Here is a 24805-nt window from a genome sequence, read left to right as displayed (position 1 = left end):
ATGTATTTTATAGACAAAAGAGTATTGGTAGAGTGGAGAAAATGTGAGTCAGAAACTCTGGCTCTGAGCCAAGGACAAATCACTCCAGCTCCACAACATCCATCTGTAGGGACACCACCACCAATCTTGATGCTTCTGAAAGAGTGTATGAAAATAGAAAGGAAAGTCTTACACCCCATAAATTATTTTACAATATAAATGGCTACATGATGGCAAAATGAAGACTGGAGATCACACAGGCAGACATCTTTTCAAATGGGGAGGAAAATCTATGAATTACTAACTAGGAGGGAGCCCATCCTCTGTAGATGCTCACCTGAAGCTTCAAGATCTTTCGTCAGCATTATAGCTGGAAACGGACAAGGAGCATTTACTGGGGTAAAACAAAAAATGAACTGGAACTGGGCTGTCAGGTTTGTGGAATGTTAATGTTTTCCTCGTTTCAAGCAAGACATTTTTACTAGTCCATATGGAATCATATAGTTGGTTTAGTGTTGTTAATAATCACAAAATGTCAGTAACCTTACTGGGTAATTTAATCTAAATCTAAAATGTCCCAGAGTCTGGGGTGCCTGGGTGGCTCAGTCAGTCAGGTGTCCAACTTCAGCTCAGGTCATGATCTCATGGCTTGTGAGTTCGAGCCCCGTGTCGGGCTCTGTGCTGACAGCTCAGAACCTGGATCCTGCTTCAGATTCTGTGTCTCTCCCGTTCTCTGTCCCCCCCATGCTTATGTTCTGTCTCTGTCTCTCAATAATAAATAAAAGTTAAAAAAAAAAAATTAAACATCCCAGAGTCATCCTGTTCCATGTGCTAGCCATATGTGGTTTGTGAGCATTTGAATGTGGCTGGTCAAAATGGAGATGTACTGTGAGGACAGCTGTAAGTTTGAACACATAGTTTAAAAAAAAAAAAAAAGGTAGGGGTGCCTGGGTGGCTCAGTCGGTTGAGCGTCCGACTTCAGCTCAGGTCATGATCTCGCAGTCCGTGAGTTCGAGCCCTGCGTTGGACCTCTGTGCTGACAGCTCAGAGCCTGGAGCCTATTTCAGATTCTGTGTCTCCCTCTCTCTCTGCCCCTCCCCAGTTCATGCTCTGTCTCTCTCTGTCTCAAAAATAAGTAAACGTTAAAAAACAATAAAAAATTAAAAAATAAATTCTAAAAAAAAAAAGGTAAAATATCTGACTTAATAATTTTTTATTATTGATCACATGTTGAAAGAATAGTATTCTGGATATAGTGGATTAAATAAAATATAACAGTGAAGTTAATTTCACATCTTTTTTACTTTAATGTGGCTACAAGAAAATTTTAAATTAAGTACTTCTTTTTTTGTGTTCTAGAGCTTTAAATTAATCTTTGCTATTGTCTAGTACAATCTTACAGGAAGATTACTTATCACTACCATGTTCCAAAGAGCTTCTTATCATATTTAAGGCTAGCTACTTAAAAAAAAAAAAAATCACATTATTTTATATGATAATTGAGCTCCACTAGACCTATAGTATATTTATCTATTTGGTCCCTGAGGAACTATATCTAATGGAAAAAGCCTATGATTGGCATACTGGTTTCACATTACAGAGACAGAGAGCACACTCAATCCTGAAATCTTCTGAATTAAAATGTCAGATTCTCTCCACCACATTATGCAACCTCCAAAAGACATGTAAGAGGACTGAACAATTTTCTCTCACTATAGTAATGACTAATGAGAAGAAAAGATAGTGTGGTTAGAATATTTGTTTCCATTTTTTACCCATTATTACAAAATTAGCATCTCATATTTTCCCAATGTGGTATCAAGCTCTAGGACACTTTTTAAAAGAAAAGTCCTAACTAGTTTGAGCCTCTGATCTTAAACACTAAATGTGTATCAATCATAAATTTAAAAATATGTGTTTAGTATTTTTAAAAGAAATTGATAAAAGTTACTTCTATATCCTTCAAGAACGAAAATATGAACCATTTTCACATCTTTATCAAAGTTAACAATTTACAAAATCTACTAAGAAAAATAAAGAAATTTTGTGTTTGCTCAATGATGCTACTTCTATAGAAAGTATGCTAATGACATTTAGTAACTATTAAAGATGTGATGTTTCAGAGCACAGCCAACGGTCAGTGAACCACTTAGAACTCAAAATACAGAGTGACACAAAAAGCCCATCTGCAAATCTAGAAATGTAAACACTATGTATGTAAAAACCACGTTACCCTCGCTAAATTATGTTTAAAAAAGTGATTCTGGGGGCACCTAGGTGGCTCAGTCAGTTAAGCGTCTGACTCTTGGTTTCAGCTCAGGTCACGACCTCATAGTTTGCAAGCTCGAGCCCATGTCGGGCTCCGTGCTGACAGCGCAGACCTGTTTGGGATTCTCTGTCTCCCTCCGTCTGCCACTCACATGCGTACACGCTCTTTTTCTCTCCCTCTCTCTAAGTAAATAAACTTCAAAAAAAAAGTGATTCTTTCTAGGATCTATCACTTAATGACTATTGTTCAAACCACAGGTCCCTAATCCAACACCAGAGATGGTGACTAAGGGTGAGGTGGGTCCTGGACACCAAAGCACTACCCAAATGATGCTGAAGGTCAGTCACCCAAGGCAGACAACTGTCATTTTAAGGCATACCTTAGCATTAAAAGATTATCCTAATAGTTCTTTATGCTAAACAGTATCTCCTGAATCAGACTGGCTACAATAATGTCAAGAGACAGCTGTTTTATATCTACTGGAGTAGACAAAATAAAGATTATTCACAGGTCAATACTTTCGCTTTTAATAGTCAATTACCACTCTCAATAAAATAGGATTTTAAAAATCTTTAATAGTACTTGTAATTCCCTAATAATGTCAAAGATGTTTTAATGCCCACTTCTAAAATGCTTCCCTTGAAGCCAAAAATTTTCTTGAATTACTTTAACTGTTAGTTAAGACACTGAAGTTAAATTAAATGATGATTAAATTCACTTACTGTAACAGTCTGGCCTGCCTTCAGCACATATCTTGAGGTATATTTATAACTGACTGATGTGTCTCCAATTTTTCTGATCATTTCCCAGCCTCCCATTGGCTGATCCTATTCACAAAAAGAGTAAAACAAGGTCACATGAAATATACAGAAAGCGATAGATAACCATATAAATGAACTTACACAGGCAGTTAAACTAAGAAGGCTCTATGGGAGTCTTCCTAGGAATCTATTTTCCTACTACAAAAAGAAAACATGGTTTTGTCATTTAGCAGAGCAGTAACTTCAATAGTGCTACAGTTTTAATATTAAGGTACTTTATTTTAAAGAAGACAAAACTGGAATAAAAGGAATGTGAACCAAACTAAATGGTTCATAGTCACTGCTAGATCAGGTGGGTCTTTGAAATTTACAACACAATCTAGCGGTCATAATCACGATTATAAACATCTAACATTTGATTAATTTAAGCTTTAAAAAAATACAGACACATAAACTTAAAAACAGATGGAAGAAAATGTGTCCTTTATCTTTTGCACCTATACCACTTCTGCCCACATGTAACTCCCTTACCTCAAAGCATGAGGGGCTGAAAAAGGGTCAGTGATGCAATGAGCCAGTCCCAAGTGAGGTCTATCACCGCGGGCCCCCAAGCTACCCAGGGCTGCCTGACACCCGAGAAAAGGTGCAGGGTATTTAAAGCAATTAGCTGGACTGATCTATATCCATCTCTAACTCAAAGCCAGGAATAAACCAGGCTGAAAGCCAGCTGTAGAATAACTCAACACAGGGCTATTAGGCCTTTTGAAAAACAGCCAAACTACAATAATGGAGCAGCAGAGGCTACTCTTTTTCTTCAGGTTTTGAAGTCGTGACTAAGAGGGCATAGAGCCTGTTCTCTTTTAGTATGTGAACTACTAGCTTTCCTTTGCCCATCCAAATTATGTATTCAAACACACACACACACACACACACACACACACACACACACACGGCAGCTTCAATAGCTCTGGTGAGAAAAGGAGTGGTTTTCACAAACAACATTTGACAAATCCTGAACAATGCTTCAGGAAGTGACATTCATCCCAATGCACCCCCCATGGAACCCCCAGGCCTGCCATCCAGCATCATCGCACACACCCCTTCATGGCTTCCAGCTCCATGATGCCTAGCCAGGAAGGAACTTCACTTCTGAGCTCTCAAAAACCCCAGCTCAAAACCTCACAATTCTCTGCTATGAATATTTTGTTTAACTTTTAAACAAATAATTTCAAGATAGGGCTCCATACAATTCTTCATATAAATTAAATCATGAGTTTTTATTCATTTATTCATTTAAAGAGCAAAATACTCCCTGCATATATGTGACTCTAGCCTCACATTTCCTTCCTTTTCTGATGTTAACGGCTGTGAAAAAATATCTCCCATTTTCACACTCCCACTCCAACTTTTCCACCAATCTGGCTAGGGAAGGGTGTAACAACAACTCATCCTTAGGAAGGCCACTGTGAGAGAATGGCCAAGTGTGAGAAAAAGCTGTGGCTCTGTACAGAAAGGCTAAGGAAGGACATGTTTAAATCACTAAATGTACCCTCTCCTCTTCCTCCTCCTATTTCAATATGTATTTTACTCCGTGAATTTAAGTAAAAAATAGAGGAGGGCAACTCTTATTCTGTGAAGACTACTGAATCCAAATAAAGGCTGAGGAATTATTAGCAATGCAGAATAGTCTACCAATCAGCAAAGCCTTCCTAGAAAAAAAGGGGGAATCTGTTTTTCACCTGTTCAGAAGTGTTCTTCAAGCGGATAAATTTCCCATCAACATCGATCTCTTCAATGCAGACATTGCCAGTGGCCGAGGCGGAATGAGAGATGCTGACGCTACTGCTCGCCTCAGACTCTTCTACGTCGACTCTCTTCCGCTTCCCTCTGGTCGTGCGCACGCTCCTACTTGAGGATGCTCGGGACACTGTCACACGAGAAGAAGGGCTTGGGGAGAGCTTCAATCTACAGGGGAAAAATAATCCATTTATGAGACAATTATGCACTTCCAACTTTAGTAAAAACGGTATTGATATCCTACACATGCATTTCTAAAGCAAAACAGCACTGAAGATCTGCTGAACAAGGCTGATATACGTCTTAACTAAGACAAAAGTCTTTGTGCTAGAGTGCCCACCACAATGTTCTTTAAAAAATAATATCGGAATGTTTTTCCCTAGGAACAGAATGTAATTGTTATGCAGGAAGTCTGGAAAACATGGGGAGAGGAACCAACCCACCTACTACAATGTATGTAACACTGAAACTAAATGGCTTCTCATTCCAAATTTTTTTTTTTTTAACATTTATTTATTTTTGAGAGACAAAGCATGAGCAGGAGATGGGCAGAGAAAGATGGACACACAGAATCCAAAGCAGGCTCCAGGCTCTGAGCTGTGAGCGCAGAGCCCGACGCGGGGCCAGAAATCACAATCTGTGAGACCATGACCTGGCCTGAAGTCGGATGTTTAACCGACTGAGCCACCCAGGCGCCCTGGCTTTTCATTCTAAATCAGACACTTATGCTTTGAAACTTTTTTCTAAGAACAGGTATCAAAGGATTTATACACTAACCATATTTGAAAAATAAGCATAAAGGTCTCTTTCAGCAAATGTAGTATTTTACAACATAATATTTAAAATCTCAAGAAAAAGACTCTGCATCTTGACACAGTCCAGCATTTAAAATAATAGTAACAGGGACATCTGGGTGGCTCAGTTGGGTAGCGTATCCAACTCCTGATTTCAGTTCAGGTCATGATCTCACAGTCACGAGATCCAGCCACATGTCAAGCTCCACACTGGGCATGGAGCCTGCTTAAGATTCTCTCTCCCTAACAGACATATTAATTAACTCTGGGGGTGGGAATCTTTTCACAATGTATACATATACCAAATCATCATGTTGTACACTTTCAATATATTGCAATTCTATTTGTCAATTATATCTCAATAAAGCTAAAAAAAATTCCAAAAACAAAAAAATCTATCCCCCTTACTCTGGCCTCTCCCCCACTCGTGCTCGGTTTCTCAAACAATAAAATAAAATAGAATACGATAGAACACAATACAATAAAAAAGACTGCTTGAATATTTTTGTTGTTGAGAGAGATACATGATCCATTTCTACTTATATCTATACTCCACTGTTAAAATATGACAGAGAAAATATTTAAGGTTGCCTTAAATGTTAAAATAAAATTTTTGCAAAAGCTCAATCCTATTTACTACTCTTAAATAAAAAGGGGAAGGACAAAAAGTATGGGGCAGAGTGACACCGAAGTTACTTACCTCTCCTCTTCGCCCTCTAAGAGCTTCCTGTAAGCGCTGATTTCCATGTCCAGGGCTAATTTTACATCAAGAAGTTGTTCATAATCATTGAGCTGTTGCTGCATCTGATCCCTTATTTCCGCCATCTCTCGCTCTTTGTCAGACAGCATGCGTCTAGAGTTGTCTCTTTCTTTAGCGAGCAAGTCCTCCAACTCTTGAATCCTCTCCAAACATGCTCTAGACTTCAGAGTCAAGGGAACACAATTACATTCTAGGAATGTTTCAACATTAGCACAAAGCACCTATCTTAAACCATTTCCTGGATGGGAAAACAAATAAAGCTAAAAATTTTCAAAAATAAATAAATAAATAAAAGATTCTCTCTATCCCTCTTCCTCTGCCCCTCCCCCACTCAGGCTGGCTCTCTCAACACATAAAATAAGAAGACTGCTTGAATATTTTTTGTTAAGATCGACAGATCTATGATGTCCCTCTTTCTCAGTCCCTTCCCACTTACATTCTCTATCTCTCAAAATAAGTAAACTTAAAAAAAAATTAAAAACCAAAATCTCTCAAATACAAAATACAGCCCTTGGGAAGTTTTGACTTGTAAAAGATTTTAAAAAGAGGTAAATTCTTCAAATGAAGTATGTCATAAACGTACATATAATTTTTCTGTATTTGGCCAAATAAAACAAAATTTTAAAAGTTGTGGTTTTAGTAAAAGTCAAGTCTGGCTCCCCTAAAAACCTTTTCACTCAAAAGTATAAATTAACAAAAGTAAAGAATAAAAAAAGATAGGAAACTCAGTGGTAAAGAACAAAAAAGGTAGGAAACTCACTGACAAAAGAAACCTAAGGGTGAAAGTATGCTTTGGAGAACTGCTGGAATTATGCAGAAACCACAGAAAGGGATTCTGGTAACTCCCAGGGACAGTGTCCCTTTAGCACTGCTGCGCTCTCATGATCCGGCAGCATACAAAGACTGTACAATATAGTGTGGTTTGTAAGATACTATTTTAAGCATAAAACTTTGCATTTGGTATTTTAAAAAATGAGAAATCACACAGCCTGAGCCAGAAAGTTCATCTGAGAACCTTGTGGCTCACTAGGTTATTATTCTTCTGCATTTCTCCAAGACAGAATTCATCTCAGTAACCTCAAAAAATGACAAAGGTGATCAACTCAAAAAGCCTGATAGATAGTTCACACCCTTGGAATCACAAGTAGCTGCATCAGAGCAGAATCCAAAGGGCATGTATCGTGCAAAAATTAAACCTAGAAGGCTAAAAATCAAAAGAGGATCTACACTGTGCAGAAACACTACCCTTTAATCGGTTTATGTGTTTCTCACAGGGGTATGGGTTAAAATTTTTGAAAGTGCTTTACATCTATACTTGGGTTGAACAAATAAGTAAACAGGATGGGAGAAACTAGGTTTTTTACTCTCAAAGAGAAAAGTTATAGACAAGCAAACAAGAAAGCCTAAAATGAACCCTGTGGGATGGGGTTAGTCAGAAACATCTATATTAACTTGGGTTTTGTTTAATATAAATACAAGTGGACAGAAATACATTATAGAAAGTGTGTAAACTCGGCTTAGCATAATACCTATGTCAGCTAGCTCCATCCACAAGAGGGCCTAGAAGCAATGACACCCCCAGACCAGTGAGACACTCAGTGTCCAGATCATCATTTCTATATACTATTCTCTAATAAAAAGAACCAAGGCTCCAAGGAGAAATGTCTGATTCTAGGGCTAGTGCAGGGAAAATACAAAATGAACCTGGAGTATCTTACAGTACTAGAAAGTAAAGAAGTACTTAAAAAGGGGGGGACATGATAGGCAATCTGACAGAACTCCTAATAGCCAAAGCTGGGACCATCTAAGCCAATAAAGGAATGTAGAATTGGATTAACCCAAAAGATAAAATAAATATCCATGAGTCCATACTAATATAAACAAAATGAATGAATAAAATATAAATAAATTTTAAAAAGAAGAGACACATCTTTACTAGGGAATTCCACTTAATAATAAATGTAGATACCCCTTCAGGATGGAGAGCTTATTTCCCATCCCTTAACCCTCAAGAGTGGGCTGGACTTAGTGGGTTGCTTTCCAAGAACAGAGTATAAAAAGAAAGAAATGGTAATGACAGTGGAGAAACCTGGCAAACACTACCTTAACCAGTGATGAAGGTTAGTATCACCAATGATGTCATGTGACCCCTGACATGATGAGACAAGAAAGGCACTTAAAACCCAGAACCCCAGTCTAATCATGAGAAAAACACCACACAAACCCAGATTGGGAGACAGTATACACGGTAAGTGGCCAGTTCTTCTCAACACTCTCAAGGTCATAAAAAACAAGGAAAGCCTAAGAAACTGTCACAGGCCTGATGAGACTAGGGAGACAGGTGGTACCCTGGAGAAGGAAATCAAGTGCAATAGAAAATGTGATAAAATCCAAATAGTCTGCGGTCTAGTTAGTAGTACTGTACCAACAGCAGCGCTTTCATTTTGACAAATATACCATGATAATATAAGATGCTTACAATGGGGGAAAACTGGTTGAGGGAGACAGGGGAACTGCCTGTACTACCTTTCTAACTTTTCTGTAAATCCAGAATTATGCCAAAATAAGAAGGTAATTTAAAAAATAATTAACTAAAATCCAGAGCAGCATCTGACAGTCCATATCAGAAGCAGGCGTTCATCTTAAGAGTGATACTAAACATAATCCCTACCTCGAAAACTTGCATTTAAACTGCATTTGCAGGGGCGCCTGGGTGGCTCAACTGGTTAAGCATCCAATTCTTTGTTTTGGGTCTGGTCATGATCTCACGGTTTCTGGGTTTGAGCCCCGTGTCAGGCTCTGTACTAACAGTGAGGAGCCTGCTTGGAACTCTATCTCTTTCCCGCCCCTGCCCAAGCTCCCTCTCATTCTCTTGCAAAATAAACAAACATTAAAGGAGTTGATGAAAGGCATGAAGTACCCAAGATTCAGAGGTAACCTCTGAGCCCAGATTTGTAAACCTAAAAATGTCTCTACTTTTCTGCCTCTGATATTACAGAGCTATATAAGTGGGGAAAAAACAAAATCAAGGTATAAAAAAGTTTTAAAGTTACTCTGAATCATTTAGAAATAAATTGTATATATATTTTTTTAATTTTAGAGAGAGAGAGCACAAGTGGAGTTGAGGGACAGAGGGAGAGAGACAGATAGAAGTGAGAGAAACAGAGAATCTCAAGGAAGTTCCAAGCTCAGCATGAAACATGATGCAGGGCTCGATCCCCCAATCCCAGGATCATGATGTGAGCCAAAATCAAGAGTTGGATACTCAAGCAAGCCACCCAGGCACCCCTAGAAATAAATGATATTTTAAATAGCTACACAACACCTGTCGTGTAGGCAAACACAAAGAATACAACATGAGAGACAGACCTAGATTCTTCTTGCAAGTCTGCCATTAAGTACCTTCAAAACTCTGGGCAAGCTGTAACTAACCTCACTAAACCAGTATCCACATTGGAAAAATGAAGAAGTCAAACTAGATTATCTACATGTATGATCCTACCCCTCACTCTAAAATACTTTATAGCTGATTTCTGCTGGTCTTTTGTTTGTTTGTTTTAATAGTATGTAACATAATTGTACTAGTTTATTAGGGTCTAGCTACAATAGAAGCTTCCAGAGTCTGAATGTTAGAAAGAAAAAAAAAAAAACTTAGAGGTGCTTTCAAAGTGCTAATGGAGAGTCTTCTGCAAGCCAGACAGACTGTGATCAACCAAGTAATTTGGCCACTAAAAAACTAGACAGAAATAAAAGAGATGCTGTAAGCAATAAACGAAATTCCTAATTTCAAAACAGACTACTACTATCGTATCTATATTATTTAAAAATATTTTAAGTCAGCATTTTAAAGGCTATGTCAATTTTATTTTTTTAGTATTATTAGTTTTTTTATGTTTAAGCAATCTCTACACCCAGCGTGGGCTCAAATTTCCAACCCTGAGATCAAGAGTCTCATGCTCTACCGCCTGAGCCAGCCAGGTGCCCCAAGGCTATGTCAATTTTACATCAAGTTTAAGAAGTACCTCACTAGCATAAGTCAAATAACCAAAAGGAAACTGTATGGCCTAAGAGGCAGCATGAGGAAACAGGTATGGCCCAACAACAAATGCAGTTAAAATACACAATGGGAAATACTGGGAGGGGTGGCTTTTTGCTTCTCTTTCTAAGAGGCTAAAGTTTATGAACTAATGAAGACACTCCTCAAGATATATTACTTACCATAAAATCTGATACCAGTAATGAATAGAGGAAGGACACCCGCCCCCTGCGGCTCCCCAAAGTCAAAGAAATTTAAAACTATTCTGGCTGAAGGAGGTGCATCTCTCCTATTTCGTTAAGGAGTTAGCTCCTGGAAACCCCCAGGGCCCCACCTAACACTGTTTAAAGACCATTAACCAGAAGTTAACAAAAAACTGTCAAGGACAGGAGTATAACTAAGAAGCCAAGAGGGAAACAGCCCTGAGCCTGAGTCAGGAAAGGTGGCTACCAAGTTTCACAACCTATCACTATTTAACAGGCAAGTCTGTGCCTCTGTCTGTAAAACATCCATACCTAGCATAACTAAGTGGAATATGCAGCTGCCAAGAAAAAAAAGTGTAGGGGCCATGTGAAATTCAGAGAAAGGGGATGACTAGAGTATGATTTATTAAATGGAGAAAAATAGTAAATGTCAACACATAGTAGGAACACAGAAGCCTATTTTTTTTGGAAAGGTAGCTCTTAAGATGGTGCAAAGGAAAAAAAGATCATCTTTAAAGAGTATGAGGGGTAAAAGGAAAAAGAGGGAACTAGGAGAAAAACCCATCTATCAGCCTGCAGCCTCTCGGGCAAGTATTTAAACTCACCTAGATCTGTGTCAGACTGAGTGAACTCAATCACTTCTCCGCCTTTGGCCTAAGATTATGTGCGGACTGAGTGAACTCAAAGATCCTTCTAGTCCTATTGCTACATGAAAACTTCAAAATACTGTCAGGACAAAACAGGTCTAAAATAATTTTTTAAATTATGTCATGAATAATAAAGTACACAAAACAGGCAATGTACAAGTTTCTTTCTTTCTTTTTTTTAAATTTTTTTTTAACATGTATTCATTTTTGAGAGTGAGAGAGATAAAGCACGAGCGGGGGAGGGGCAGAGAGAGAGGCAGACACAGAATCAGAAGCAGGCTCCAGGCTCTGAGCTGTCAGCACAGGGCCCGATGAAGGGCTCGAACTCACGGACCGCGAGATCATGACCTGAGCCAAAGTCAGATGCTCTACCCACTGAGCCACCCAGACGCCCCCCCCTTTTTTTTTACATTACCCCATTTTATGTAACTCACTGTTTACCTTGTTTTCTAAATTCTTGCAAAAAAAAGTCTTCAGTTTTATAATCAGAAAAACATTTTACTAAAAATAATAAAATAAAAATAAAAATAAAATAAAATAAAATAAAATAAAATGGAAGGAAAACTTGATCAAGAATAGAGTTTATTCTTATGGGGAAAATTTAAAACAACAAAAATTTCCTCCCTGACGGGAAACGGAGGCTGAAATTACTTCCCAAGTAATTAAGGTGAGCGGCAGATTATCAAAGCATTCTGCATACTTAAGTGGTCGCTTGTGTACTTTGTGTCCATATCAACACCACCCGTACACTGAGACCGGTTTCGAGCGGCGTCCCCACCGCCTGGAGATGCACCTTCAGGGCCCCATCACAACTGGGAGGCACTTCGTCAGCACAACCAGCAATGTCATCATTTGCAACTTAGGTGTACTGACGAATGAATCAGTTGCTAAATTCTTAATAGGCAACTAATGCTACATCTGATGACCCTAATTATTACGTAGTTCAAACACTGAGAGAATCTGTCCAAAATCACAAAGCATTTCCCACTCACAAAGAATTTTTGCATGTTTTTCTTATTATGGCTTCCAAATGTGAAGAAAAAGGATGAGGCTGCTAGATGGTTCAGAAAATCTGGGTCCAAGGGGTAAGCCCTAGAAATAAATCAGCATGTCACTTCCTAAGGGAAACCTCTTTAGTTCTGGGTAATCTATTAATTTAGGAGTAACAGTCCTACCCAGGGGACATTTATGTAGTGCAAAATGAACAAACCAGGAAAGCCCTGTGACACAAGAGTGTAGAAAACTACGATGCTCTCTGCACAATGACATCAGGCTGAGCCAAGCAGGTGGACGACAGTGGTCAAGGTGGCCTTCAAGAGCAACTTACATTATTCTTGGAAGAAGACACTTACTAACCTCTTTCTGTAGATTGGAAAGCTGAGACGAAAGGCTCTCAATTCTCATACGACTTTCCATCAGCTCTTCCCTGGCACTGTTGACAGTAGAAGTATTCATCTCTGATGACAGTCTGGCATTCTCCAGCTAAAAGAAGAACAAACAAGAGTCAGCCTTATCTAGTGACTTAGAGCAAACAATGAGGAAGTATGATTCATCTCAAGGCATTTCGGTTCAAACCTAAGCCCTACTAGTAACTGGCTGATGAAACAGGAAAAGCATCATGAAGTTTGCTGACGTGGTATGAATTATCTTACACGTCTTTCTGACTTTAGGTTCAATTCCCAACATATGAGCTTAACAATGGTAATACATGAGGTTCTCTCCCCAAAGTTTATTACTTACATATTTTACCTGAGTATTTCTAATGTGTTAGGTAATACTGCTAATGAGGAGACTGGGTACTAGCAACTTAATTGTGGGTGATGTTTGTAGAAAAATAAACATCACATATCTCTAACCCACCAAATCTAATTAGAGAAGATAAAGCCAGGGGCGCCTGGGAGGCCCAGTCGGTTAACTGTCCGACTCTTGATCTCTCAGCTCAGGTCATGATCTCACCGTTCGTGAGTTCCAGCCCCACATGTGGCTCCAAGCTGACAGTGTGGAGCCTGCTTGGGATTCTCTCAAAATAAAAAAACTTAAAAAAAAAAAAAAAAAGATAAAGCCAAAAGCAGAGAGTACTAACTCATAGATTATTTCCCACCAAGTAGAACACTTCCTTTCAGAAGCAAAATATAGCCCCTTAGACAGAAACATCCTATTTCTCCAAATGCCCATAACATTCAGCTCTGCGTGTGCCTCAGACACATTTTTCTGGACGTTGTTAGTCTGTTGGCTCCCTCTGGGGACACAGTCTATGTGACGGACGAAACCTACGTTACACTTTGGCTCCTTCACTGCCCAGCACAATGCCTAGTATGGAGTATCAGACAATTCAATGTAAGGTTTCAGAGATCCCTCCCTTTCACTAGCCAAGGACTACTTCAGAAATGAATTCAAAGCAACATCAACAGTTTGAGGCCATTCAACAGAAATTATATTCAACATTTCGATGACCTTAATTTTTCTAAGTCTTCCACTAACTCTTTTTAATCAAATCATTTACATTTCACACACTGGGATAAAATCATTTATGAGGAAAGCCTACACTCATTGGTGTTAAAGATTTTTGCATGAAAAAAAAAAAAAAAGATTTTTGCATGATCTGCTAACACAAGTGGAAAGTTTCTATAGTATTTTTAGATGAATAATGGCAGCAGAGGAAGAAATACCACACTTTCCATTTAGCCTCTGTTCAAAAAAGCTTGAGTTGTGTTGGTCGCAACCAATGCACAATGATGCCATGCAAGTCAGAACGAGGTGCCGTCTGACATTCATTCGCTGTTAAATGCACATGTAGGACAGCATGATTAGTACTGGCCACGGGGAGGGAAGTATTTTCAGAAGGCTTGGGTTTAACTATTAAGACACAACTTACCTCTATTAAGAAACCCTTACCCCTGATATGGGTGAAATAACCCTACTTTCTTTCAATAATTTCTAGTATCATTTACGTTATAGAAAACTTCTTTAAAAAGTCCATTTTCGAGGCGCCTCAGTGGCTCAGTCGGTTAAGTGGCCGACTTTGGCTCGGGTCATGATCTCATGGTCCATGAGTTCAAGCCCTGCATCGGGCTCTAGGCTGACAGCTCAGAGCCCAGAGCCTGCTTCGGATCTGTGTCTCCCTCTCTCTGGCCCTTCCCCGCTCACGCACTGTCTGTGTCTCTCAAAAACGAATAAACGTTAAAAAGAACTTTTTTTAAGTCCATTTTCTATTTTCATAGAGACTAGGGGAACTCATTTAGGAAAACTAGAACAAGGCAACCATCAAGTCATGTTCTTCAGGGTGCCTGATGCAAGGGTTCTCAGGACTCAAGCCCGTGCTCACAGGAGACCGCTCACTTTGGCATGGTAAGTCTGCTCCAGCTCCTCCTTGTACAGCTTCACTTGGGCATCGTGTTGCTCTCGCATCTCGTGAAGGGCCTGAGCCAGCTTGTACTCATACTCAATCTGACGTCCAGAATCCACCTCCACCAAGCGAGTTTCATGCTTCCTCCTGGTCTCGTTAATCTCCTGGGGGAAAAAATTACACGAAACCAAGTTACCTACCGCGGCTGCACTAGTACCAGTCCAAGCAACATCGGGGCCACTTTAAGTGTTACATGCTAACCTCCCTTTGTCTCTCCTACAGCGGGCAGGTGAAAAGACCTCGCTTTTGCCTTTGCTTGCAAAGGAGATTTGTGAGATGGAACTAATGACAGAAACGAGAGCCCTAAGAATTTTGTGTTTCTTTTCAGTGGCACAGCTATATACTTCTCTCAAGACCAGGAACGGTGTGAAGACTTACAAAAGTACCATGCAACCATGGATTAACTATGTGCACTGATTACCATCTGTTTTTCTACACTGGTGTAATGATGATCCTCAGGACATCTCTAGAAAAAATCCACGTGAAAAGTTAAACTTGCCAACCGGGGCAACTTTAACTACAAGATTTATGTATAATAAAACTATCTACTTAAACATACTAAGATGCAAGCTAATTTATGTGACTTATTTTAACAGCTGGTGCTAAGGCATGAATATCAACTGATATGAAACTGTACTAACAATGGGGCACCTTGGTGGCTCGGTCAGTTAAGCGTCCAACTCAGGTCACAATCTCATGGTTTGTGAGTTCCAGACCCACATGAGGCTCTGTGCTCACAGTGCAGGGCCTGCTTGGGATTCTCACTCTCTCTCTCTCTCCCCTCCCTGCTCACATGCTTGCTCGCTCTCTCTCTCTCTCTACCAAAAAGAAATAAATGTTAAAAAAAAAAAAAACATTAACAATATTACTTTACTCTCTCAAGTACATATGATCATTCACTATTTAAGATCAGAAATAGTAGGCATAATCCTTCACTTTATGTTATAAAGAAGTATCCAAAACTAGGATGCCTAGAAAGACAAGTCCCAGAATAAAACCTCCATTCCAGCTTCTAGCGCTGGAAATACAAAAGAGCTGTCTTTAATGGCAATAATTCAAGAGGCCACAAGAGGGGGATATAACCCACCGACATTTGTTTTTGTGTCCTCTTCCTGCACGTGGTTCCCTATGCATTTCCTCATCTTCCTTTTAAATGTTCATTGCAGAGGAAAATGCGCTTGACAGAATCTGAAAACCAGGGTTCAAATTCCAGTTCTGTCTCCCAGGGCTGACATAAACTTGATGAAGCAAATGACATTTAAATCATGAAAACACGCAAATGAAAGGTTTTTAGTTCAACAAATACTAAACACCTACTGATTTTGCCCTTTGTCTACCTCCTTTCCTCCTCTTCCTGTTTTTCATCTTCCTCTTTCTCGCCTCCTAATCCTTAACTGTTCATAGTAAGGAACTTAAGTATATTTATTGAAAAGTATTATATCCTCTGTTAAAAACATGAATATTTTACATTCATTCTCTCATAAAAGGCAAAACCCAAAATATTCAAAGATGCTATGCAACCCCCAAAATACTACTTTTTGTTGGTGCCATTTTTCATTTATTATTTTATGTAGAATCCGTGACTTGCAAAGGAAAAAAAAATACCCTATTCTTGGTTTAAAGATGCAGGAGTCCACACACAGCATAAAAACTAAGTAATGATACACCATCGGCAATTTTATCAAAACAAAACAATAATGTAAGTCAACTTAATATAAAAATATCTCCATTTATAAAGCAAAGCTGTAGTTAACAATTAAATGACAGCATTCACTATAATCTTTACAAGGAACTACACAAAATATTCCACTTTGATGGTCACTACTCTTCTAAGAAAAAAATAGCAAGTATTGGTATTTCACTTTTAAATAAATGACTCAAGAGTTGTCCAAAGTCTGTTTGCCCAGTAAGTGCACTGTGCCCCCCATACCTGTATGTTTTAATAGCATGTAGTTACAAAAATAGTTAAATTTCTATTTTATTATTTTTTTTCGCCAATTAACAAAAAATTTTAAGTTCCACACTAATTCCCCATTTTTTACATCACTGTTAATAGTTTTCAAAAATTATATTACCTCTAAAATCATGAAGTATTTAATTGCAGGTTCCATATACCCTGGGTTCATTCCAATCCTCTTCAATTTTGAGGAAATATATGTACATTCCCCGTTCTCTTCAATTTTATTACTTGTTTTTTGGCAACAGCTGCTACCTTCCCCAACCAAGGCTTGACCACAGAAGTCAAGGCTTGTAAACAATATTTTAAAATATACATATATAACTGTAAATGCTGTGGGCAACCTGCCTTCAAGATGATCCCCAATCCTGATTGCTGCCTCCTGACAGTCACACCCTTGTAGAATCCCACAGTGCATCATGGTTGGTCTGTGTGGTAAGAGAGTGATGGTAGTCACTCTGTGGGATTGGAAAGGTTATAGCAGATAATGAGGCTTCTGTCTTGCATTCTCTCTTTCTCTCTCATCATGAGGAGCCCCATGGAAAAGCCCAAGATGAAGTGACTCTTCATGCCAGCAACCTGTGCATGAGCTCAGAAGCAGTTCCTCCGTCCAGGATGAAAGCCTGACGGCAGCCTCATGAGAGACTCTAATAACAAGGCAGTTAGTTAAGCAGCTCTCAGATTCCTGACCTTCAGAAACTGTGACATAACAGAGATCTGTGGTTTAAAGTTGGTAAATTTTAGAGTAACTTATTAACGAAGCAACAGATAACTAATACAAATGCTTAAACAGGTTGATATTAACTGCTATGACCAAGCCTCTATGAATCAGATAAAGTGAAATCCTATCTGTTTATCTTAAGAGTTTGAGTTCTTACATACAACATTTCAGCAGCAGTGCCTTGAACAATTCATCTATAAAACCCCTCCAACTTTATATATATATATATATATATATGGTTAGAACAAATCTTTTAGGATCCCCCCATTTCTTACAAAAATAAAACTATACAGTTACCTCCTCATACATGTTTTTACGAAACTCCAGGTCCTCAGTAAGGCTCTGACAGCGATTCTCTAAATCCACTTTAAGTAAAGTTTCATCTGCTAACTGTTTCTTGGCAGCAGCTAAGGAGGCTTCCAACTAATATAAGGGAAAAAAATTGATGAAAATCACACAGCGATTATTTAGTAATGAATTTAATAGACACCTATGGACTGAATCTAATCAAGTCTTAAAACTTGCGTATCTCTTATCTTTATCTTCTCTTTTACCAATATATGAGAGTCTCTTATTACAACCTTTATCACAGAACTGTGTAGTCAACTGCTGGTCCCACCCAGAACGCCACACCAAAACCTCTCAGATCTGGTAACTGCCAATGAGTAATAGACACATACCGATGATTTTTGCCACTACTTTCATTTGTTTCCTGCGTGTGGAGCAGTGGTATGAGTTTTTCTTTTCCGATCTTACAGTTTGGTGCAATAACGAAAGAAGTTTTGAGAGCAAAGATAAGCATAAGCACAACAAAAACGAAGAAGAGCACCAGTAAGATCTGCATGACCCACAAGTGCAATGACTGAGAAGCGAAGATACTTTGTATGTCAGCTGCGTTAAGACTATCTTTCAGGTAAGCCACAAAAAAAATCATGATAAATTTTAAAAACAAAAAATATTTTCAAATTTAATTCAAAACTCAATCAACCGAGTCGGATGGGGCAACTAAACTCCCAATATGGTTCAAAGGCAGAGTTTGCCTTACCTGGGCAATCTGATCCTTCAGATCCTCCAAATCTGCCTCTAAACTTTTTTTGTCACCAAGTGCAGTGGCCAGAGCTGCATCTTTAGAATTCAATGCTGCTTCATATTCTCGAAGCTTGATCTGGGCTCCATTAAGATCCGATTCCTTCTTAGCATAACTGTAAGACATTTAAAGGTACAAGATACCAAATTATACCCCTGACTTGAAGCCTTCCCCCTCCTTGCTGAAGGGCAAACAAAAGAAGATGCAGTTTAAATAAAGGCTGCCATAATCTACTAAAATTAGATGAGCAATTCAGGAGCACTGCATCTACAGCTCTGGTGGATAACAACATTCTCTTTCAATGCCTTTCCTTCCATGATTACTAATGATTCTAGGTCAAAAAAGAAGTCCATAAGGCCATTGTTCCAGAATCTTGGCTGTCACTAAGAACATATGCCCTTCTTGTTCTATAAGGAGACACTACATATTTCAATAAGAGAAGATGTTTTTGAAGAAAGAGAAAAGTATTATTTTAAAATACAATTAATATGGGGCGCCTGGGTGGTTCAGTCGGTTAAGCAGCCGACTACGGCTCAGGTCATAATCTCAGAGTCCGTGGGTTTGAGCCCCGCACTGGGCTCTGTGCTGACAGCTCTGAGCCTGGAGCCTGCTTTGGATTCTGCGTCTCCCTCTCTCTGCCCCTCCCCCACTTGCACTCTGCCTCTGTCTCTCAAAAATGAATAAAACGCTAAAATAAATAAAATAAAATTAGCATTAAATCCAAGACCCACAGGACACATAAATCAAGATATACAATGAGGGGCGCCTGGGTGGCGCAGTCGGTTAAGCGTCCGACTTCAGCCAGGTCACGATCTCGCGGTCCGTGAGTTCGAGCCCCGCGTCAGGCTCTGGGCTGATGGCTCAGAGCCTGGAGCCTGTTTCCGATTCTGTGTCTCCCTCTCTCTCTGCCCCTCCCCCGTTCATGCTCTGTCTCTCTCTGTCCCAAAAATAAATAAACGTTGAAAAAAAATTTAAAAAAAAAAAAAAGATATACAATGAGATTAAATAAATGAAAATGAAGTTATTTTAAAAAGCAGTTTTATGACCTGAAAATACATCATATAGAAATCTTTTAATTTACTTTTATTTGAAGTATAGTTGATACACAATGTATTAGTTTCTGGTGCTCAACACAATGATTTTGACATTTATATTCATTTACAAAATACTTATTACCATGATACGTGCAGTTATCATCTGTCACCATAGAAAGTTGTTACATTATTATGGAGCACATTTCCTATACTGTACTGTACATATCCCCATGGCTTACTTATAACTCAAGTTTGTACCTCTTAATCCCCCTCACCTATTTTACCCAACCCCCATCCCCCTGGTAACCATATTAGTTCTCTATATCTGAGTCTGTTTCTGTTTTATTTTATGCAGACACTCCCTCAATATTACATAAGAACTAACTGATCCTAGGCTTGCAAACACTTTCCATTTCTTACAGAGGTGATTTTAAGATTTCCCTAACTTAGAAATAACGGCTTCCCTAATATCTCGAGGAAATACTATTTCAGTTTATACTATTAACCCTCCAAAATGAGATGTGAAGTTTCTCTGTCTTCTAAATTACATCACTTTTCATTAAATGAAGTTCTATATTATAGAATTAAGGCTCCTTTGGATATATTTTGTCGAATAATTATATTTTAAAGGAAAGTATTTTTTTCATTCCAAACAATAATTATTAGGCACCAGGAAAGCCTCAAGACCAAAATTCTCCGTAACAATTCTTAATTAAACTGCTATTGTTGAAGAACGTTTCTACAACTGATGTTTGAGAATGGTCTAGAAGAGGAATCCTTAGTTAACAGGAATTTTTAAATTAATCTTATACTACTCAAATAAAATGGGAAAAAAAAACCTGTCCAAAGTATTCATCTCTTACTCGTTTGGTATCATAGAACAACTATATACGTAAAATCTCAGCAGTCCTTTCCCAGTAACTTTTTTCCTAAATTCTGTATTTTTAACAAACCACAAGATGGCATCCTTTCACTGATGTCTTGTTCAGGAGAGGGGAAAAATTAGTTGTTAAAAAGCAATCCCATACAGTCATTAATTTAAAACAAAAATGCTTAGTTCATACAACGGCCAGGTTCTAAAGCAGAGAATTCATTAGAACAGAATCAGTGTTCGTGAGGAGTTCTGTCCCACATAAATGAGCAGCGCTGGGCAGAAACACATGTCATAAAACATGATTTAAAACAAACTCATATTTTACAGATTATACAATATTCACAAAAAATACTGGCTTAACAATCACAAAAAATTCTACTACACTATCTTTGTGTGTGTGTGTGTGTGTGTGTGTGTGTGTGTGTGTGTCTGTGCATAACACGTGGCTTATTTATTGCTGAGTGAGTGAATAAATTAAGGGGCTACAGACTGAGCCCACATTTGGGGCCTGGGGTTGGGTGGTGGCAGAGAGGGCCTTGGTAAGATTCAGGCTGGGCGTGGGGGCAATGGGCAGAAATTGGCCACAGGTTCTGAAAGACTGAGTCTTGAGAAGGGCGGGGTCTGCCTCTGCCTGGGCAGGGAAGGGGTCTTACCCGGTAACTGACCAGGTCTATAGTCTGGGGTCACAGCCTGTGAGGCCAGCCCTCCCTGCCATGTGCCTTATCCTGTGGGGCCTGTGTGGTGGGGGACTGCCTTGTCCCAAGGGGCAAGGGGCTCCAAGGACAACCAGGGAGCAGGGGTGGGGCGTTGCAAGCTGACGTTGAGAAGCCTGGCCAAGTAGGAGCCTGTGAGGTCTGGCTAGAGGCAGGCTCAAGCTCCAAGTATCTCCCCACCCCCCAGTATCCAGTGTGTGTGTGTGGGGGGGGGGGGGGGGTACTCTGGATTGGGAGAAGGAAAGCCTGTCTTTCACAGGCACGTGGCCCAGGCCAGGTTGCTAGAAGGACCAGAACTGAGTGTGGGTTGTATACTCACAGTATCTATATTAGGTACTATTAGGTACTAGTATCTAATATTTAAATCTCAGATCATTATGTAGTGCTTCCAAATGTGGTACCTCTTGGCAGGAAAGAGAACCTGTGCTTCCCAGAAACCAAACGGTCTACCAGAAAGGATACTGAATTTTTTTTTTTAATATGAAATTTATTGTCAAATTGGTTTCCATACAACACCCAATGCTCATCCCAACAGGTGCCCTTCTCAATACCCATCACCTACCCCCCCCCCACCCATCAACCCTCAGATTGTTCTCAGTTTTTAAGAGTCTCTTATGGTTTGCCTCCCTCCCTCTCTTTTTTTTTTTTCCTTCCCCTCCCCCATGGTCTTCTGTTAAGTTTCTCAGGATCCACATAAGAGTGAAAACATATGGTATCTGTCTTTCTCTGTATGACTTATTTCACTTAGCATCACACTCTCCAGTTCCATCCACGTTGCTACAAAGGGCCATATTTCATTCTTTCTCATTGCCACGTATTATTCCACTGTGTATATAAACCACAATTTCTTTATCCATTCATCAGTTGATGGACATTTAGGCTCTTTCCATAATTTGGCTATTGTTGAGAGTGCTGCTATAAACACTGGGGTACAAGTGCCCCTAGGCATCAGTACTCCTGTATCCCTTGGGTAAATTCCTAGCAGTGCTACTGCTGGGTCATAGGGTAGGTCTATTTTTAATGTTTTGAGGAACCTCCACACTGCTTTCCAGAGTGGCTGCACCGGTTTGCCTTCCCACCAACAGTGCAAGAGGGTTCCCATTTCTCCACATCCTCTCCAGCATCTATAGTCTCCTGATTTGTTCATTTTAGCCACTCTGTCTGGCGTGAGGTGGTATCTGAGTGTGGTTTTGATTTGTATTTTCCTGATGAGGAGCAACGTTGAGCATCTTTTCATGTGCCTTTTGGCCAACCGGATGTCTTCTTTAGAGAAGTGTCTATTCATGTCTTCTGCCCATTTCTTCACTGGATCATTTGTTTTTCGGGTGTGGAGTTTGGTGACCTCTTTATAGATTTTGGGTACTAGTTCTTTGTCCGCTATGTCATTTGCAAGTATCTTTTCCCATTCTGTCGGTTGCCTTTTAGTTTTGTTGGTTGTTTCCTTTGCTGTGCAGAAGCTTTTTATCTTCATGAGGTCCCAATAGTTCATTTTTACTTTTAATTCCCTTGCCTTTGGAGATGTGTCAAGTAAGAAATTGCTGCTGCTGAGGTGAAAGAGATTTTTTTCCTGCTTTCTCCTCTAGGGTTTTGATGGTTTCCTGTCTCACATTCAGGTCCTTTATCCATTTTGAGTTTATTTTTGTGAATGGTGTGAGAAAGTCGTCTAGTTTCATTCTTCTGCATGTTGCTGTCCAGTTCTCCCAGCACCATTTGTTAAAGACACTGTCTGTTTTCCATTGGATATTCTTTCCTGCTTTGTCAAAGATGAGTTGGCCATACTTTTGTGGGTCCAATTCTGGAGTCTCTATTCTATTTCACTGGTCTGTGTGTCTGTTTTTGTGCCAGAAAGGATACTGAATTTTAAAAATCACACCCATTTTATAGGCTATGGCATGTTCTATTTGATTTCACTAATTTAATGGATAATGAAACATGCACATTTCCAAATTCAGAATGTTACAGTGTAAATGATAGAAACCGTGCAACATCTTGAAAAGTACAGGAAATCCAAGAAGTCAAAAGTAAGATGGTGCACTAGTACAGGACTAGAATTTGGTGAATTCTGCAACAACAATCAAGACCAAAGAGTGGTGGAGTAAAGCGGATGGATGAGAGGAGGATATACTGATGTGTGGTACCTTGAGCCACCCAATGGTACCAGCCGAAACTTGGTGTCAAGTTCTTAGCTGCTTATACCATTGCCAATCTGTAAAAATATAAATTATTCCATTACAAATTCTTTCTTAAAGCTCTGTCACATTAGTAATTAGGCAGAAAAGAAGTCAGAAGTTGAAAATGTGCTTAAAATTACAAATAAAAGCTTTATGTGCCCGGGTACAAGATGGAAAAGGAAGAGAGTTAAATAACTGCACCTTGAACCTATCTTATATTACCCTTTCCATACAAACCCGTATTTGTGGATGTACTCGGCTACTTCAACAGACTGAAACTCTTTCAGGGCAAGGGCCATGACTTACTACCCTCTAACTTCTATACAATCTGTAGATAATGACTATTTTGGTAATTCTTAAAAGAAATTCCCCCATACAGTCCCCAGAAAAACTCACTCTGCTTTTTCCCGCTATATAAAAATACCATGTTTTTTCCTAGAAGGAAAAAAATAACTGTGATACTTCTATCATCTCTACAATTCACATTACCAGAGGCCCTCCCTATCCCCTTGCCAATTTCCTAGGCTGGATGGATCATAAGAAAATTATGAAGATCACATGCAACTTTCCATCTAATAAGCTATGAATCAATGAGTTTTACCTGGCACATGAGCTGCCAATACCAAGGACACATGGGAGCTGTGCAGAAAGCACATAATCTTGTGACAGTTTTCTAACTGCATTATTATTTTTCACTCATTACAAAGGACACAGGAAGTCTTGATCTAATTATCAGTGCTTGGTCAAATTACAAAAACCCGTGGAACTGACATCCTAAAACATAACACATTAATTGACTATAGCCACCACCTAAGCATAGAGTAGCATCTGACGCTACCCCGGAACAAACAGCAACTGAGACAGGAGACCAAAGTTACCAGAAGCTATCGCTTAAGGGCATGGTGGACATTTTTCTTTGACAATATTTTACTGTTGTTTATTTTTGAGAGAGAAAGACAGAGTGTGGGTGGGGGAGGGGCAGAGAGATAGGGAGACACAGAATCCAAAGGAGGCTCCAGGCTCTGAGCTGTCAGCGCAGAACTCAACACGGGGCTCGAACCCATGAACCATTGAGATCATGACCTGAGCTCAAGTTGGACACTTAATCAATGAGCCACCCAGACGCCCCTCTTTGACAGTATTTCCTAACTGGATCTCTTCATAGTTGCTGACCTACCCTAAGTTATTCCCCACCTCCAGATAAGGAGACTTTCCTGTGTTTTCATTTACATTCATTCAGCATGTGAATCTACCACTAGAAATATGCACACTGCTAAATATTAAGTCAGAAAACATGCTCGTTTACAGCAGATGCTTACAGATGAACCGAAACTCCAAATGCAGCCCAGAAAACCTTTATAAAATGTAGTTGACACTCCATCGTAATTAAGTACTGCTTCCCTCAGGGCCGCCTGGGTGGCTCAGTCAGGTAAGCGTCTGATTCTTGATTTTAGCTCAGGTCATGATCTCATGGTTCCTAAGATCGAGCCCCGTGTTGGGCTGTGCACGGACGGCACAGAGCCTGCTTGGAATTCTCTCTCTGCCCCTACCCTGCCAGTTCACTCTCTCTCAAAATAAATAAAATAAACTTTAAAA

The 24805-nt window shown here is 39.4% G+C and overlaps 1 protein-coding gene across 1 annotated transcript in view; it reads right to left on the bottom strand.

Moving 5' to 3' along the window:
* Positions 1–24805, bottom strand: part of LMNB1 (lamin B1) — a 56025-nt gene that overhangs the window by 9733 nt on the left and 21487 nt on the right. Inside the window, exons 2-8 of the mRNA XM_043586681.1 lie at positions 18376–18532; positions 17628–17753; positions 14586–14756; positions 12603–12728; positions 6301–6521; positions 4749–4974; positions 2971–3075 (exon numbers count right to left, since the gene is read on the bottom strand). Coding sequence (XP_043442616.1) covers positions 2971–3075; positions 4749–4974; positions 6301–6521; positions 12603–12728; positions 14586–14756; positions 17628–17753; positions 18376–18532 — 1132 coding nt within the window. The remainder of the gene's footprint in view (positions 1–2970; positions 3076–4748; positions 4975–6300; positions 6522–12602; positions 12729–14585; positions 14757–17627; positions 17754–18375; positions 18533–24805) is intronic.

Source organism: Prionailurus bengalensis, chromosome A1 (genome assembly GCF_016509475.1).
Source record: "Prionailurus bengalensis isolate Pbe53 chromosome A1, Fcat_Pben_1.1_paternal_pri, whole genome shotgun sequence".
Classification (NCBI taxonomy): domain Eukaryota; kingdom Metazoa; phylum Chordata; class Mammalia; order Carnivora; family Felidae; genus Prionailurus; species Prionailurus bengalensis.
This window is presented reverse-complemented; position numbering and strand designations above follow the sequence as displayed.